The sequence below is a fragment of the Lissotriton helveticus genome, chromosome 1_1 (assembly GCF_964261635.1).
Source record: "Lissotriton helveticus chromosome 1_1, aLisHel1.1, whole genome shotgun sequence".
Lineage (NCBI taxonomy): Eukaryota > Metazoa > Chordata > Amphibia > Caudata > Salamandridae > Lissotriton > Lissotriton helveticus.
Window position 1 is genome coordinate 307,224,621 of NC_136057.1, and position 18,408 is coordinate 307,243,028.

Genomic DNA, 18,408 nt, shown 5'->3' on the forward strand with positions numbered 1-18,408 from the left:
ATTCACTTCCATTATCACTCCAGACGATTCTAGGCATGCCAAATCTCGGGAAGAACTCTTTGACAAGGGCTTTGGCAGTTGACAAGGCAGTATTGTCTTTAAGGGGGTACGCTTCCACCCACCTGGAGAAAGCGCAAACAACAACGAGCACATACTTCAGATTGTTGCATCTCTCCATGTGAATGAAATCGAGCTGCAAAACCTCGAACGGATACGTTGGAGGCGCAAAATGACCAGCTGGAGTTGGGGTTCCCCTACCGGGATTGTACTTCAAACACACCATACAGTTTCTGACCACATTCTCTGCATATTTCGGGATATTGCTGTTTTGCCATACTGGGGCCAATACTTTACAGATTCCTTTCGAACTGATGTGCGCAAATCCATGAGCCATTGTTACTACTGCAAGTACATATGCGTTCGGTAGTAGCCATCGCTGGTGTTCTGACAATTCGACCCAACAACCATTCGCATCTAACCTACCCTTACTTTCTCTCCATTCATTCACCTCTTTCTCAGTTGCCTCGGCTTGTATAGATTTCACGCTTTCGATGGTGTCCTCACACATTCCTACATCAGTAATCCATCTAGCGGGACCTACAACATACATTCGACTCATTGTGTTCCTTGCAGTCTCTTTTGCAACCTCGTCTGCAAATGCATTCCCTCGGCCAACATCATCCTGAATCGTTTTGTGTGCACTGCATTTTACAATGGCAACTTGTAGTGGCAAGGTCAGTGACTGGAGGAGTTCATTAACTAGCTGACCATGTTGTATCTTTGCACCATGTGACGTAAGAAACCCACGTTCACGCCACAGTCTCCCAAAACTGTGCCACACCAAAGGCGTATTGGCTGTCAGTGTACACATTCACTCGCTTTCCTTTCGCTAACACACATGCTCTGGTAAGCGCAATTAGCTCTGCAGCTTGTGCGGAATTATGGGAAATGCGCGCGGTCTCTATAATGGTGTGTAATGTCGTTACGGCATATGCTGCAGTGGTATCACCATTCGGCAGCTTGAAACATGAACCATCAACCCATAAAGTATCGTTGCATTCAGGAAGGGGAGTGTCCTGTAAGTCTACTCTCCCTTTTGTCTCTTCTTCTGTCCTAAAACAGCAGTCATGGTTATCAATCTTGTCTGTTTCTGTCGGAGTGGGTAATAACGTTGCGGGATTCAGTGTATCGCACCTCTTTATGTGGATGTGACTTGCTAGCAGCGTAAGTTCGTAACTGGATAGTCGAGCGCTGGTAAGGTGTTGTGTCTTCGTCCTGTTTAGTAAAATGTCTACTGCATGCGGAACCATAACGATCAGAGTATTTTTCATGACTAATCCAGCGGATTGTCGGATGCAGACAGCTGCTGCGGCGGTAGCCCTCAGACAACTTGGTAGGGCTTTAGCCACAGGGTCTAGAGTTGCCGAAAAATACGCGCATGGGCGCTGTCTGTCCCCAAAATGTTGTGTTAAAACTGATAAGGCACAACCTTCCTTCTCATGGACATATAATGTAAAAGGCTTACTGTAGTTGGGGTTTCCCAACACAGGAGCCGAACACAATGCATCACGCAACTCGTGGAAACTCGTCTGGCAATCTTCAGACCAAGGCATAGGATTTGGCGTGTCTTTACAGAGTAGTGCCAGCAAGGGTTTAGCTAGTAGTGAGAAATTCGGCATCCATTATCTACAGTACGATGTAATGCCCAAGAAGGCTCGAACCTCTCTCTGTGTTCTTGGGGCACTCAGTTCTGCAATTGCCTGTATTCTTTCTGGTGTCAGTCTCCTTCCCTCCTTCGACAAGATGTGACCTAGGTAGGTTACTTCTTGTCGGCAAAATTGTAGTTTGGAAAGAGAGACTTTGTGCTTCATGTCACATAAGTTACGTAATAATGATAACGTAGCTTTCTTGCAAATCTCTTCAGTGTCTGCAGCGATCAGCAGATCATCTACGTACTGAATCAGAGTTGAACCATTCGGTAGAACAATCGTGTCTAGTTGTGTTTTCAGGGCCTGACTGAATATTGATGGGCTTTCGCAGTAGCCTTGAGGAGCGCACTTGAAGCGGAAACTTCGTCCTCCTAAATTAAATCCGAAAATATCTCTACTCTCCTCAGCAATCGGGATGCTGAAGAAAGCGTTCTTCAGGTCAATCACCGAGAACCAATTTGCTGACGCTGGAACCATCGTCAATAAAGCAGTAATGTCGGGGACAACTGGAAACTGTGGGATAACTATCTTGTTTACTTCTCTTAGGTCGATCACGAACCTATACACAGGGGGCTGTGAAGGATCCGTACGTTTCAAAACCGGTAAGACTGGACTGTTACAAACATTTCCTGTTGTTTCTTCAATGACGTCCTTATCAATCAGGTCATAAACAATCGTCAATAACGCCTTTTCACATTCGCTAGATATTTTGTATTGGGGAATGCGTGGCAACCTAACGTTGGCTTTCAATGTTATGACATACGGTGCTATCTCCAAGCGACCTACATCATTAGAACCGTTTGCCCAGAGTACATCAGGAAGACACGACAATTCAGTTGCAATATTTTCTTTTGACACATACATTGGAGAAATGACTTTCTTACCTAAAGTAAGTTGTACTCCCAATGGTGAACAGTACAAAGTCACATATAACCTTTTTAGCAAATCCAAGCCTAACAAATTTTCACCGCAACCTGTTGTCAAAATGAGGGGTGCTTCTAATTCGCATGGGCCAATAGAAAGAGATACAGGACTGGAGATCGGGTTTCTAACAGGGGCGCCAGAGAAACCTACTGAAACATTCATTTCGCCAGACAAAGGTGCGCCAGGAAGTTTCAAGTGCATGATAGAACTTTTTGTAGCACCAGTATCCAGCAGAAATGGTTCTGACACTCCTGACGTAATTACCTTGACATAAGGTCCATTCTGATCTACTGGAACTGAAACAACTCCCTCTCTTTGTCCATGGCTGTCCTAGCAATCGTTACCCTCATTTTCGTGTTCGGGGTAATAGTCGTCAGCATAGTACTGAGCTGACCTGGACGACGCATTATTCTGTTGGTCAAAGCTGTTCATCGAATTCTGAGGCGGAAAAGAAGTGGTATTCTGGGTGAAATTTCCACGGCCCCTACCTTTAGGGGCATGTTGAACACCTCTTCCCCTTACACCTGAAGCACCGCTCAAACGTCGCGCAAGAGCCGGACAATTACCTTTAAAGTGACCCTCTTCCTTGCAATACGCACATTGATTCGGGCCATAAGCAATACGCTGATGGGAAAACTCGTTTCCTTGCGCGTTTCTCGAATACTGCTGTTGTGGTTGATAATTGGGCTGACTAGCCGTACGAGGCGGATAAGCTTGCTGGAGAAGAACTTTAGTTTTTAAATCTTTTGTCTTTTTGTCGACTTTATCTAGCTCGTCTTTGCGCCTATTTTCATAGTACTGGGCTGTAGCTAGAATTTGAGCTGACGTAGAGACAGCCCAAGCACTCTCTGAATCTTTCAGTTTATTACACAGTTCAGGTATTAAATTATGTACGAATTTGTCTACAAACAATCTTTGACCACCCTCGGTAGCCATATCCTGACCACTATGATCGGTGAAAGTCTCCTCAAATCTTGTGAAAAAGTCAGACACATTCTCATCTTTCTTCTGCTTGCACGCAGATAGCTTGTCCCAGTTTATTCGTACTTCAGGCATTATCGTTTTCATGTACGCGATAATTCTTCCGGGAAGTTCAGCTATTAACGGCTCAGGTTTAGAACCACCAATTTGTCTAGCATCTATAGCGGCAATGTTCGCCCATGAGTCACCTAGTTCTTGGTCATGGTTCGTATGACGTATTTTGCTCCATAGAGGGTGTGGAACAACGTTCCCAAACAGCATGTCTATATCCGCTAAATTCATTATACATGAGCTTGCAGTTTGCGATAACTCCTTATAATACCCAGTCGGGTTTTTACGAGGATCAGGCAATGTCTGCTTGAGTGCTAAGACATCGGATCTTTTCCAGGGGACATGTACCCATACACGCTGGAAATGAGGCAAAATTGGCGGATTCGCATTCGCATCACCTTCCCTCCAAACCGGAGGAACCTCTCTCATGGGGTACTGTCTCGCTCTTTTCCCGCCTGATGCATCGTCTTCGTGACATGATCTAGAGACGTTTCCCGTACTCCTATAAGAGAGCAATAACTCTATCGCTTTCTCAACATCTGCACCTATAATCATACCTTCATAGAACTTAAAGCGTGTACGCCATAGTTCGTTCATTGTGTATGTGGGATCATTTGTCTTCACATCTTCGCCCAGATATACACACATTTCTTCGAATACGTATCTCTGGGTGGGTGCATTCCATTGACGGAAAACTTCCATAACAGACTGAACATCATATCTAACAGTATCCGTAATCCATTTACGGGCTAGTTCATTCAGCACTTTTCTTTCCTCGTAATCAGGCAGTTGACTACGTAACTGTCTATGTTCTGTTTTAGGGGTCGTTTTAGGCGACCCGAAGAAAGGTGAAAGCAGACCAGTGACGGTACCTGTCACTCTTTGTCTAATAGAAGGAGAAGCTTGCAGAGGGGCAAACGCATCAGAAAAAACAGGCTGAGGCAAAGAAGAAGTAGAGGCAATAGTAGAGGAAGTTGAAGTAGTCGCAGACGTAGTATCATAGACAATAGCTGGAGCTGTAGGCAAAGTCGTAGAAGTAGATGGAGTATGTAGCAAAGATGGCGGCCTTTGAGAAGGCTGCGCCGGAGAAGTAGGAACCAGCTGAAGAGTAGCTGGCGTGTGTGCAAGAGCTGTGTTTCGTGCGCCGGGGCGTGGTATAGAAAAACGCTTTGGCGTTGTAGTAGCGTCTAACGCATACGGTGGAGGTGAGCTTAATAAGTGGGACATTAATGGATCTTTCTCGGATCTCTCCTCTTGACCTTGTCCCTTATTTGGTAAGATCGGGTAGCATTTATCTACTGCTAGTTTCTTGCTCCGAAGTATTTGTTCGTTTTCCTGCTCTTCCTCGTTATCCCTGTATGCAACGGCAGCTTGCACCATTGACATACCTCTTTTATTCTTTTTTGCTAATTTTATTTCCTTCTGTTTGGCTTCTTTGCGCCATAAGCGGAAAGAGTCAAACATCGCCGGCCGGGCTTTTCTCTTGAATAATTTGACCTCTAAGTTATCTAATATTTCTGAGTCGAAACTACCATATTGGGGCCATTTTAAAACACCATCCTTGCGGGTGTATTTTATCCACACTTCATTGTATGTGATAGGACCTACGCCGTGCTTTACATAGAGCTCATATGTTGGAGTTCCAATCGGAGGAACCGGACAGGAATCCTCTAATCGGGAGTCCTTACTATAACCAAGACAAAACAAGTTTCCAAGTCTGCTAAAACCAGGCATCTTTGCTCACTAGTCTAGCTTCAAACTTCAAAGGATTATCTGTTACGATATTTCTCGTGAATACACAAGTCCTTCGGCTTTGGGGCTTGCAAGTACCAAATCAAAGCGTATCTCAAGGATACCAAAAACTAAGGACAAACTAAGGACTGGGAGATGCTCCACTTATACTTAACTGAAGTATTTGAAGATCGGTGACGTCGCTAGAAGACTCATCTATCGTTTCGCTCTACCAAGGATCACTGGGTCCAAAACAAGGCGATAGTCAGGGCAGCAGTCCTTCGTAGCCGTCGGGACGCGGGGAGCCTCGCAGCAAAGACCTTCGGAACCACGTCGACATACAGGGGTCGCTGAAGTGGCTGGCCGTCCTCCGGAATTTTCACACGAAGCTCCTCACGAACATCTGGCTTGGACCGTCGCCGCTTGATACCGCCCCACCTTGGGCGCCAACTGAGGTGCCGGGTTTTTAAGAACCCGGTGGTGTCAGGGGATAACACCCGAAGACCTCTGAGTTCCCCCTTGTTTCGGACCACAGAAACACGGAGTCTTCTAGTCGCAGTCAGAGATCAAGTTTTATTGATAGCTACCAAGTAACAGGTGTCCTAGAAGCACGACAAGCACGGGTCATGTGTTCTCAGGAGACTGTTCGTTTTTACAGAACCAGCCTTCTCCTTATATACAAAAATAATAGCTGCAAGCAAGAATTCTTGAGTTTATGATATGGCTAAATACATATTTTTACAATAATACAAAAGAGCGAAGTCATGTAGGCAAGCCCGTATTTTAGATGTCCAATTCGTGATAGATTACCTAGCCAGGCCCGGAATTCCCATCAGATATCGGTGAAGCCCCAATAAAAGAAGGCACCTCCTAGTCATAAAACTGGCCATAAACAGGGAGCGTGGACAGGTGTGTATGTGTGTAGAAAACATGATCTGTATGTGGTGAATGGTTTGTGGTATGTTGTGCATTGATGCTATCGTGTTTGGCCACTGGGCGAGGAGCTGCCTAAACAGGTTTGGCTGGAGGCAAGGGAGTCAGTTGGGACAGGTCAGGGGGAAGTCAGGGAAGGTGGACGTGTCCTTTTAGATCAAGCTCGACCTTTAATTGACTTATCATGAGGGCAAGACACAAGATGGATACCGTTTACAAAATGGAGTCTGGGGGGTCGGGACGGAAACTACGATTCAGGGGTGTTAGCATGCCGCGATCATGACGCAAATGCATAGGAATGATGTCCTAATCATTATCGGTTCGTCGACACCAAATTCGTCATGGTACGTTGATGTTTCGGGACACGGGTATTGGACCTCGATACCGGGACAATGGTACGGTCCAGAATTTCAGAACCACATCAGTCTCCGAAAAGAACAACTGACCTAACTGTCACCCCGAGGCATGATGGGATACCGGGGCTCATGGGTGCCTTAAAGGCACGGTGTCATTTTTTTGTATACAGCTACAGGTTAGCTTTTCAGTCTTTTTAGACTATGTATTTGCAATGCAGCCTGGGAGCTTTCTATGCTTTCAGGGGGTGTTATAAGAATTTCTACTGCTGCCTAAGCATTAAAACAGTTTCTAAACAATCTTTTGTGTTATTTCTCATGTTTCTAATGCATTTTATTCATGTATGGTGGAAATTCTTCACAGCATATTCCAGCTCTGGTGTGATTTGGCTGCTATTGCATGTTTTTATATATATATGTATATATATATATATATGACTATATATATGTGGGGCACATATGATATAGTGTTTCCGGGGTCCCGCGCATGGGCGGGAATATTCTATTGATTATGACTTTGATGAGGATACCCCTGGAAGAGAACTAGGATTACAGGTAAGTAACTAATCCTTTTTGCACAAAAATAGGAAAGGATAAGTGTGGCGTTCTGACAGCTATTTAGCACTCTTTGCAGAACGGTAGAATATGTGATGTGGTTTCTCACTTCGATCATAAGACCCATTTTCTTGTTAGAATTCTTCTAGCAGTACCACTATGCACCTATAAGATAGAACTAATGACTGCACTAACAAAGCTGGCTCCTTCTGTAGTGCAGCTTCCATCTTTATACCATGCTCCTCGTCAGATGAAGACGCTTAAAGTCAAGTTAACCAACTTAAAATTCAAGAGCTTGTGTGATTAGTTCAGCTCGCGCATAGCTACGCTTACATCTGGTCTCAAGCATGTTTTACATGAACAGCAGGTATTTGAGTTTTGTACAGCGCTGCATGGTGCCTTACATTCAGTTCAGAGCGCTAGATGGGTTGGTGACGAAGGAGTGTGTGGAGCCCTTGTCCAGTGTCCCTTGGTCGCAACCTGTGGTACTTCAGTTAAAAGCACATTCATATGAGACACTTCAGCATTGGCTGTGTCACTATTGTAAAGATGTCATTTTAGAATCATAGATGGAAAGAAACACTGTGATCTGGTTCTGTCATTCTGCCTATAATGTTATATTCAGTATTACAATGCAGCAGTTCAGGCGGCGCCATTACAGAGCCTGTGCACGCCTGCTGTGGCAGACTTATGCTTGAGAAGGGAATGCTTCTAAAAAGATGTCCCTTGTCTCCTCCGTAGCTGAGCAGTGACGGGAAAGCCCTGGAGCCCTGCCTTTCACTCGGTGGTCACCGAGCCCCGGTGGTCACGGTAGACTGGAGCACGGCCATGGACTGTGGAACTTGCCTCACCGCCTCGATGGACGGCAAGATCAAACTCACCACCTTACTGGCGCAGAAGTCCTAACCAGGCCAGCCAAAGAGCGCATTCCTTTTGGCAATAATTACTGTTACTATCTGATGGATGCAGGAACGTCTGTATGGGAAAGACATGGGGGAAGACCAGCACTTCGGTAGACACAAATAATACAATATATTCTCGTTTTAGAGTTCAGCTCATGTCTTTGGGTTTTTCTTCTGGTTTTTTAGAGCTAATATGTTACAGATTTACTGAGTTGCTTTTTACATTCCATCTGCACCCTTCAGTGTTTGGTGTCTGTTATTTCTAATTAATACTTGTTCTCACAGGTTTCTTAGCTAATGAAAGTAATAAGCCAAAGTGTCATACTGGAATCTGAACATTTAGAAATGACATTCTCTGGGCACGAGTACGACTTCAGGAGTGGACCTGCAAAGGCAGTTCTGTTTTGGGCCATTTTGTTTTAAAAAATGTCAGTTTTTCTGAGAATGTTTGATTGGGCACCATGGTCACACCTGGGTTGAAACCTTACAAGACTGCAAGCATCAGAGCATTGTGCCAAAAACACTCACTCAAGGTGCCTCTAATGTTTTGGGCCATACTTCAGTTCTGGGGTTTTGACTCCTGCTTAACCTGGGCACCCGAGCCTGAAAGTAAAAGTGACACATATTGCATTGTGAAGAGACTTCCTCCGGGTTTAATTTACCCCAGCATTTGGATCAACAATAGAGAAGTCATTCACCTTGCAACACAGCTGAGGAGATATGGCACCAGGTTGAAGTCACTCTGCATCATAATAAAAGTATAATGCTTTCTCATTAGCCTTTCTTACCCAGGCTCTACTCTGGTGTGTTTAGGACATTCACTGACAGCTGGAGTTTTCTAGGGTGTCCGCGCCTTTTACCTCTTTCTCTTTTAAGAAGCCTTTGTGAAGCTGAAGGTAAGCATTCCCTTCCCTCTGCCAACAAGGTGAAACTTAAAGAATCAAGCATTACAGTGGTTACTCTGCTAAAATGTAAAGAAAAGTCACACCCATTTCCTAAGGCCATTATCATTAAATTAATGCATGGCATTACTGCTTTTTTCTAGCTTTGAGGGTGTCAGGTTGTTGAGCTTTACCTCCTACTTGGCCTGCTGCAAAGCTCTTGCCAAAATATCATTGGTCCATTTCATATACCTGGTATGCATCTGTAAGTCTGGCCCTATTTTATCCAAGAGACAAACGACTCCAAGAAACCGGCATTCGAGGACCCACACTCCATTGGACCCGCTCCTTCCTGTCAAGCCAAATGCAGTCAGTCTGGCCCCATGCAGCCCACAGCTTCATTTGTGGAGTACGGCAAGAGTCTTCTCTCTGCTGGACCCTCTTCAACTTGTACATGTCCCACTCGTCAGCATCATCTGGACACAGAGAATTCACGTCCTATCCTACTCCAACGACACTCAGCTCATACTCTTCCTCGCTGATAAACTCTGACCACCAGGACCAAGTTTGACGCCTTCATGATCGACATTGCCAACTGGATGAAAGCCAACTGTCTCAAACTAAACACAGACAAGACAGAACTTGTGATCTTTTGCAGGAAACATAACCGTGGGACTCCACCTGGTGGCCAGCCGAACTCTGCCCTACCTCCACCGCTCACGCCAAGAACTTAGGCATTATCATCAACAGCCAACTCAACGTGACCACCCTTTTCAAGGCAGTCACCGCCTCCTGCTTCGACACCATAAAGATGCTGAAAAAGATATTCATACAGCTCCCCACCATCACTCGCAGAACAATCACTCAAGCCCTCATCAAAGCAAACTGGGCTACGGAAACATCCTCGACGCTGGAATCAGCACAGAACTAGCCAGTTGATTCCAGACCATACAGAACTCAGATCACACACTACGTTCCACAACACATGCACATCTTACCACACCTCATTTAGCAATATTGGGTGCCTTTAGACAAACAAGCTCACGTCTTACTCCTATCACACACTTTCAAAGACTTACACAACACAGGCCCAGCCTATTAGTACAACTGCATCACTTTTCACAAACCCGTCAGTCACCTCTCCTTACCTGGGATCCCACTTGTGCACACCCCTGACATCCACAGAAGCAGGGCTGGAAGACAGGCCTTCTACATCGCTCATAGAGCCTGGAACAACCTGCTTCTTCAAGTCTCAAGATCCACAAAAAGTTGAAGATGTGTCTCCACGAATAGGCCCCTCTTTCTTAACCCTAGGTCTGACCATGTTGCTCCTGCTTAGGCGCTAGGATAGCCCCGAGCGATATGAGTGCTCTACAAATACCCATAAGGTAACATAACAGAGAATTGGGATGAGAATGTTTCTAGACCACAGGCCTTAAGCTTGTTATCCCCTAGTTGTAGGTCTTATTATTTCAAAGATGCCAGAACTTACATACCACCAGGATAATACAGAGTCCAGCAAGAAGAGAGACAAGTTGCTTCCTCTTTTTTTTTTTTATTATAATTTTTTTATTGTAAAAGAAAAAACAAACAGACAAGGCATAGAAACGATACAGTTAGATGCGTGGTCAGGGAGGAAGGAACGTGTAGTACAATATAATACGAAAAATCATTAATACAAAGGGAGGGGGGGGGGTCGGCAGGGGAGAAACCAGAGTCTAATAACATAAAAGCTAAACAATTCTTGGAATGCCAGGTCAGGGGGGAAGAGGAACATCTAGAATCTCTGTAAGGAGGGTGTGCATATATCTCCTCGATAGGTGTTCCATTGACCCCAAATTTTACCCCATATCTTAGGTCTGCCCCGCGCCACATATACCTTTAGCTTGGGGAGAGCGATACGGGAACGCCCATCCCATATCAACTGCCTCTGCAAACTCTCCACCTCCGGGAAATAATTCGCCGGAATTACGTCAAACGTATTCTGGAGCGCGTATAAAAACCGCGGCAAGGACATCATTTTAAAAAGACCCGCACGCCCGAGGGGGGATAGTGCCAACCTGCGCCATCCCACAACGTCAGATCGTAACCGGTGGAGCGGAGGGAGCAGATTACGATCATATCTAACCGCGGGGTCCAACGTTATAAAAACTCCCAGATACTTGAATCCCATCTACGTCACCTGAATGGGACATCTGCGCGGTAGTGGAGGGATGCCACCTGTCAGCACATATATGCAGGACTTGGCCCAATTGATCACAAGGCCCGAGTTTCGTCCGAACGAGTTAAGCACATCAAACAATACATTCAGCGACTTTTGAGGCGACGTGAGGTACAACAAAATGTCGTCTGCATAGAGCGACATGCGATCCTCAAATTCCGGGGTCCACTGAATACCCTTCATCGATGGCTCCCAGTGCAACCATGCAGCCAGAGGTTCCAAGGCAAGGGCAAAGAGAAGCGGAGACAACGGGCATCCCTGCCGCGTACCCCTCCCAAGAACAAAGGGCTTGGACACCCGACCATTCACCACAACCTGCGCCAATGGTTCCTCGTACAGAAGTTTCACCCAGCCAATGAAGCCAGGGCCAAAACCAAATTTCGCAAGAGCGGCCCAAAGGTACGACCATTCCACAGTGTCGAAGGCCATCGTAGCGTCCAAGGAAGCCAAGATGGCCGGCTCACGAAGAGATGCCGCTCTCGCGAGAACATCATAAAGTGGCGTATTTTCGCCACAGACCAATTGCACAACCGAACTGCGCCATCCTGGCATTCATTGTTCACGACGTTCATCAATCTATTTCTTGTATTCCTTCGCTACTTTTCCTCTTCTTTATCACTTCCTTCATATTTTTCATCCTTCCACACAGTTGCATTTTTCCAAATTTCTAATGCTCAGAATGTGTCCATCCGGACCTCTTTACATGAACACGACTTAGGCAAAATTCGTCGAAGGCAGTGCTTATTCACAATACCCAATGCATTTCGGGCTACAATCGCCCTTCCTCAGGGGTCACTGAAATAACAATAACACAGTGATTTTAATTACTGAATTATAACTTATTAACATTAAGCGTTATTCATCATATATTACTAATTGCATTTCTCATATGACCACTTTCCATCACGTTTTTCTCACATGTGCCCTCAATCAAACACTACATCAACCATGTTAAATAGCCACCCATCATTCACTTGACAAACCAATATTTTTCAAGTTCTTTACACCAGATGTTCCCTATACTTGTGAAAACACAATCGTCTTTTCCCTTCTGAAAGTGAAGCTCCCTCATTTATATTACCCTCCAATCCTTTCCTTTACTTACCCTCCATCCTTCACCCTTATTTTGAACAACATTCCTACCCACCAACTTTAACACGGACGAACTCTCTCCTCTGATCTTACCCTCTGACTACCCACTTAAAGGCGTTTATAACCTCAGATTCATATATTCACATGCTATACTTCAATCACCCGCTCTTCTTCCGACCTTCAACAAGCTATCAGCCACGCATTCCTTTTCCGTACCTGCCAGGAGCGTTTAAAATCAACCATCCGAATCTCTGTTCCAGCAGGAAGTCATTCACATACTACCCCCTCCTTACTTAAACCAAATTTTCCCGCCCTCTTCCTTCCCGGTTAACCTTTAACCACTTGCCCACCAATGGGAATGCTGTAGAGACTGCTATTCAAATGCTAAACACTTCATTTCCCATAATGCATTTAGAATAAGCAGGTGGAAACTCGAGCTCATCGTTCATGATTTGTGTTGCACAAAAGTCTTTGTGAGAAAAATTATGATTATCGTGATGAGAACACCTTTACAGTCTTGACGTCGTCACTGTTTATGAAATTCAATTCCAATAAAAATCCAGCACTGACTTTTCAGACGAACTCCGGTTTTTCCCCGACCATGTGGAACGAAGTACGATCTATTGTTTCTGCTGTTAATTCACTTTTTTCTTGGACGGTGCTATTCCAAAAACGGGCTCTTTGCTAATACATCATTAATGGGAATGGGAAGCACACCATGATTTAACTGTTTTACAAGCTTATTCTATTTATTATTTGATTGGCGTGCAAACTGGTGTGAACGCCATGCAAGCGCCTCAAGTTCAGTGCTGTATTGCGATGTGGGATGAACCCGGATTGATCCGGATGAATCAAGTCACTGACTACCTTTATCAAACGGTTTGCTAGCAACTTCACGAGAATCTTCGGCTCTGCATTCAGAAGCGAGATAGGCCTATAGGACGCACAGCAATCCCGCTGCTTCCCTTCCTTGTGAATCACCAGGATGGTTGCAAGACGCTGATCACGAGGAAGGGAGCCAATGTCTTGCGATTCTAGGAACATATCACGAAGATACGGCGCCATTTTGTCAGGACTTAACTTGTAAAGCTCGATGGGAAGACCGTTAGGGCCCATAGCTTTTCCTGAACGGAGAGAGCGAACAGCGAGAGCCACCTCTTCAACCCAAAGTGCCGCGTCCATCAATTCCCTATCTGAATCCGACAGACATGGCAACGCAATGTCTCGCAACAGCAGATGGGAGTCTTCCTCAGGTCTGTCGGACACTGGGGAATACACATCCCGAAAATGTTCAGCAAAACACTCAACAATCTCAACAGGGTCAGGTCTCTCAATCACTGGGACTACACGACTCGCACTCTCCTTTCTATCCAACCACGCAATCAGTTTCCCAGCTTTATCCCCCACATCATACAGCCGTCCCTGCTGCTCTCTATTTTAGCAGCGTCTGTTACCAACACCCTATAATTAAGTTGTTTGAGACTGAGGACATGAACCTTGTCACGAGTAACACCCAGATCCAAATCCCTTTCCAGCTCAGTAATTTCGGTCTGGAGTCGGACCACCGCCTCATTTTTGCTTTTCTTAGCACCAACAATTAAGGATAAGGCCTGTCCACGGATAACCATCTTAAATGCCTCCCACAGTGAAACAGAAGAAGACACTGACCCCTCATTCTCAGCAAAGTATTGATCCAGAGACCTGACCAGCCCGGCACGGGGTTTGGGGTTGCGGAGATACCAGGGATTGATCGGGGCCACCCGTCCCTCAGCACCCGTACTCGCATCCATATGAAGCCACAGAGGGGAGAGGTCCGAAATACCCCGAGCCAGATGACTAACTTTCCTAATTGACGAGGCATGCGCTGCCGGCATCAAGACATAGTCCAGTCTGGAAAGACTACCGTGAGCACCCGAGTGGAAGGTGTATTGCGCCTGTCCTGGATGCATCAACCTCCAACAGTCTATCAATCCCAGCGTCTCTAGAAAGCCACTCAACCATGACTGTGATCTCGCAAGATCCCTGGGGGGATGACGGTCGTCCCTACCGGAGACAACAGAATTAAAATCTCCACCCATCACCAGGATACCATCTGGAAGCCCCAGAACTACCCGTTCCAAATCAGCAAAGGTCGTGGTCTGCAGACCAGGAGGGACATATACAGAAAACAGCAAGATAGTCTTCCCCTCCCACCTACCAGTGAGGGCAGCATAACGCCCCCTGTCATCAAGGATTATGTCGTCTACCTCCAGGGGAAGAGAGTTCTTAACTAGAATACCCACCCCTCTGGAACCAGTGGTGAAACCAGAGTGTACAGCAAGGCGATATCCTCGCCAATTCATAGCGTAACAAGTGTTTCCAATCAAGTGTGTCTCTTGCAATAACACTATATCCGGGGAGAGGCGTCTCAACAGATGTAACACTACTCCCCGTTTTATCCTATCCCCCAACCCGTTAACATTCCAACATAAAAGTTTCAACCCCCTACCCCCATCCCTGCAATGAATGCAGAACCCACCCCATAGCGAACACAACACCCAAATCCAGCAGTAAAACAGTACGTTGCCTTGAGAGAAAACGAAACACCCCCAAACACCCCCCTCCATCCCCCAACAGAACCCCAATACAACTCCCCCCACCCTGCACCCCTGTGTTAGACTTGAAAGCCACTCCAACTTGCAGTGTGCCTGTCGCCCTTACATTAAACTAGTCTACAAAAAGAAACCCAGAGGAGGAAAGAGTCCCACTCCCTCCGCCACCCCCAGGTATCCACCATAAATCTCGCAAATATAAAAGTCATCGAACCACAGTGATATGTTGTACACAATGTCCGGAAACCACTTCTCATTCTTGCTCCGATAGGCCGCCTTCAGCTCCACCAGAATGTTCAGTGCGATCTCGCCGCGTAAGCAAAGTATCAAGCCAGTCACTCACCCTCTCGGGCAGTCAAAGAAAAATGTCCGATCCTCATATTCAACACGTAGCCGGGTCGGGAAAAGCATTGCGTATTTCAAATCCATGTCCCTCAGTCTCCGCTTCACCCCCTGAAACCCCATCCTTTGCTTCTGGACGAACTGGGTGAAGTCCGGGTAAAAACTAACCGTGGTGTTCTCAAACTTCATAGGGCCGCCCGCCCGCGATGCCTGCAGGATAGCGTCTCTATCTCTGAAGTTAAAAATTCTGGCGATGATCGGCCGCGGTGGGGCACCCGGCTTCGGCTTCCCTCCCGGCGCTCTGTGCGCACGTTCCACCGTAAAGAATTTACTCAGGCCTTTGGGGGCAAGGTGGGTTAGGATGAGGTCTACAACAAGGAGATCTGTAGGGGATTCTTTGGAATTTTCAGGGACCCCAATAATGCGTACATTGTTGCGTCTTGCCCGACTCTCAAAATCCTCCAGCCGACGAGGAAAGAGATCGTTGGAGGATCGTAGATTGCAAACCTCCGTCTGTAAATCAGACACATCAGTCGTGAGCCTGGAGGTCTTCAAATCTAAGGATTGGACCTTCTCGTTAGTCTTTTTAATTAAGTTGACGTCGATGGCTACAGTGTCGAGCTTAAGGGCAAGAGCCTCATATTGCTGGCCAATGGAAGTCTTCATACCAGCAATGGCGCCCATGACGTCCTGCAGTGTTAAATCAGCCAACGCGGCAGGGTCGTCACTTGCCTCTCCCGAGCCCTGTTCGCACCACCGGGGGACCCCTTGGGTTGGGTATAGCGATCCATAACATTCGTTTGAGTAGCACCCCTCCGGTGAGGGGTCTTGGTTTTGCATTTATCGCTATCGGGTTTGCTCGCCATTTTAGGCAATATATCCCCAAGGAGCGTTTGAGACCTGGTGAAAATGATTCGTCCAATTCCCTCACCGGTGTCTCCAAAAGCAGATTTCAGCGGTCGTATCGCAGCAGTCATACACACGCTGCCATCAGCATACATTGGATCCACGGGGTCCGATTGCACCTCAGGCCACTGGGTCAGTCTCAAGATAGAATAAGGCAAAGACCCAAAAACGAAACCGAAAGTCAACTGGAGGCTGTGATCGGAACCCCGCCGGCCGTTGTTGTTGAATTACTGCCTGGGCACTTTAACAACTCGAGTCCCGGGTTACTCCATGGGGCAGGCCGCAAAAGTTCAAAGTGTCGTAGTTGCAGTTCCCGTAGTCCAAATCAATTTCTGAAAGCAGCTGTCATATCAGCTGGGTTGCATCTCCAATAACCCGTCCTCGTAATCAGGATATGATTCAGGATAGATGCGGGAGATGGCGAGGGTCTCGGGAGCCCTGTGCTCACGCGGCCATCTCGGATGCGCGCGAAGCTCCTCCCCCTTGCTTCCTCTTTTTAATGCATACGCAGGCCTCAATTGTATACGTAACTATGGTGGTGCCACCTTACATAGTGCCTCCTTACAGATTGCAGCTCTTGCTGTAAACTATGTTATGAAATGTGATTTGAAGCATTGGAGGTGCTGCTGAAGGAAGTGACCCGAAATGGGCCACCCGGGTCACTCACGATCACCTCTTGGACTTCCCAGAAATATAGAGTTAGGACGACAGCAGCGAATACAATCTAACACTTTATTGAAAAGTACACTGTATTGGAGTCCGGTCTGACCAGCCTCATGAGATAGCTGTAGAGGGACTGACTTCAGAACACTTGTTAACACAACATAAGCCTTCCAACACATCCGAAGTCCTGCCCCTGGTGGAAAAATACAGCTTGGGCATAGATTGAACGAAGAAGGGAGAGGGATGAGATACCACCTGCAGAATGGGTACATGTTATCAGGCTTCCAAGGTCATCTTGCTCAGTCTCTGCCCTCTCTAGTGTGGGAGCATAACTATGTCCAGGGATAGGGATGCAAAGCTGAATAAACTATTCATTTAGTACATCTGGGTTTCAACCTTGAATACGATAGGAGCAAATTACTGAACAGTAGCTTTTGCTGAGGCAAGCAGAGAGCGGGGGCACAGAGGTCGGGCTTCGATCACAGCGCAACATGGTGGGTTCATAGCAGGAAAATTGTGTCTCAGATACTAACTTTAGCCTACACAATGTAAGAAGGGCTGGACACACACATTTGCAATAATGATCAATATAGAATAGCTACATGAATGCTAACATAACACAGTATATGGCACAGAGAATGGGGCAATGGCACATTCAATTCTAACACTGGCCCTGGGATGAAATAAAAACCTGTTGAGCTATATGAGACAAAGCAATACAGGAATCAATTACAGTTGATTGATGAACACTTATGTATAAATGTAAGTAGCTCAGACAATTTACAAGAGTATTCCTTTCAAACTCTATATGCCTCTTTGTTTTTCTTTGTACTGTATAAGGCCCTCATGTTTTGGTAATTCTAGTCCAGGTTGTAGAGCTTAAAGTGCAGTAGCTGAGCAAGATACTACTGCCTGTTCTCTGATCCCATTTCTCTCTTTAACAAGTTAATAGCAGAACCGATCTCAGTGATGTGGGAGAAGGCATATTCTGTTTTCTTGGTAAGAGAAGAGCAATGAATTATTTTCTGGCAACAAGTGACCCGTGTTTCTGTAGTAGGGGATCTCTGTGTATAGTCATAATCTAGTGAATAGTCTCGCCCATGTGCGTGGACCCCGGAGCAATCAAAAATAATTTCTTAAGTTGTCAAAAAATGCAAACCTGCACAGACACTTAAGAGAGAATTTAAAGACAGATAATGCAGCCTATATCCACAGGCTACACTGTCCAGTACTTCAACTAGAAATTCCACCTTATACTTTCAGTTTTTTTTTCCGGCTCCTGCTAGCAGAACCCTGGAGCATTGAGCTCTCCCTTTTTAAGGGTTTATTTAGAGATTTTTCACTTTTTCAAGTGTTTGAGTGCTTTCATTTGAAGTACTTTAGTGTTTTCTTCCTTGTGTGTGTCTCTGAGTGCTCTTTTATTTGTCAAAATGCCTGCTTTGTTTGAAAAATGCCCAGAGTGTTCGAGGAAGAAGGCCAAGTCTGACCCACATGAGGTGTCCCAGAGGAGTGTCCCAGAGGAGTGTGACATTTTTTCCAGGGCTTCTCTCCAAGGACCCTGAGAGAGAGGATG

General features: G+C 46.0%; 1 protein-coding gene across 2 annotated transcripts in view; it reads left to right on the plus strand.

Annotated features, from left to right (window-relative positions):
• WDR91 (WD repeat domain 91) overlaps positions 1-8,290 on the plus strand; it is a 228,463-nt gene extending 220,173 nt beyond the window's left edge. For both annotated transcript variants that reach the window (XM_078670816.1, XM_078670899.1), the window contains one exon: positions 7,979-8,290. In XM_078670816.1, coding sequence (XP_078526942.1) covers positions 7,979-8,143 — 165 coding nt within the window. In that variant the 3' untranslated portion in view covers positions 8,144-8,290. The remainder of the gene's footprint in view (positions 1-7,978) is intronic.
• Positions 8,291-18,408: the final 10,118 nt, after the last annotated feature.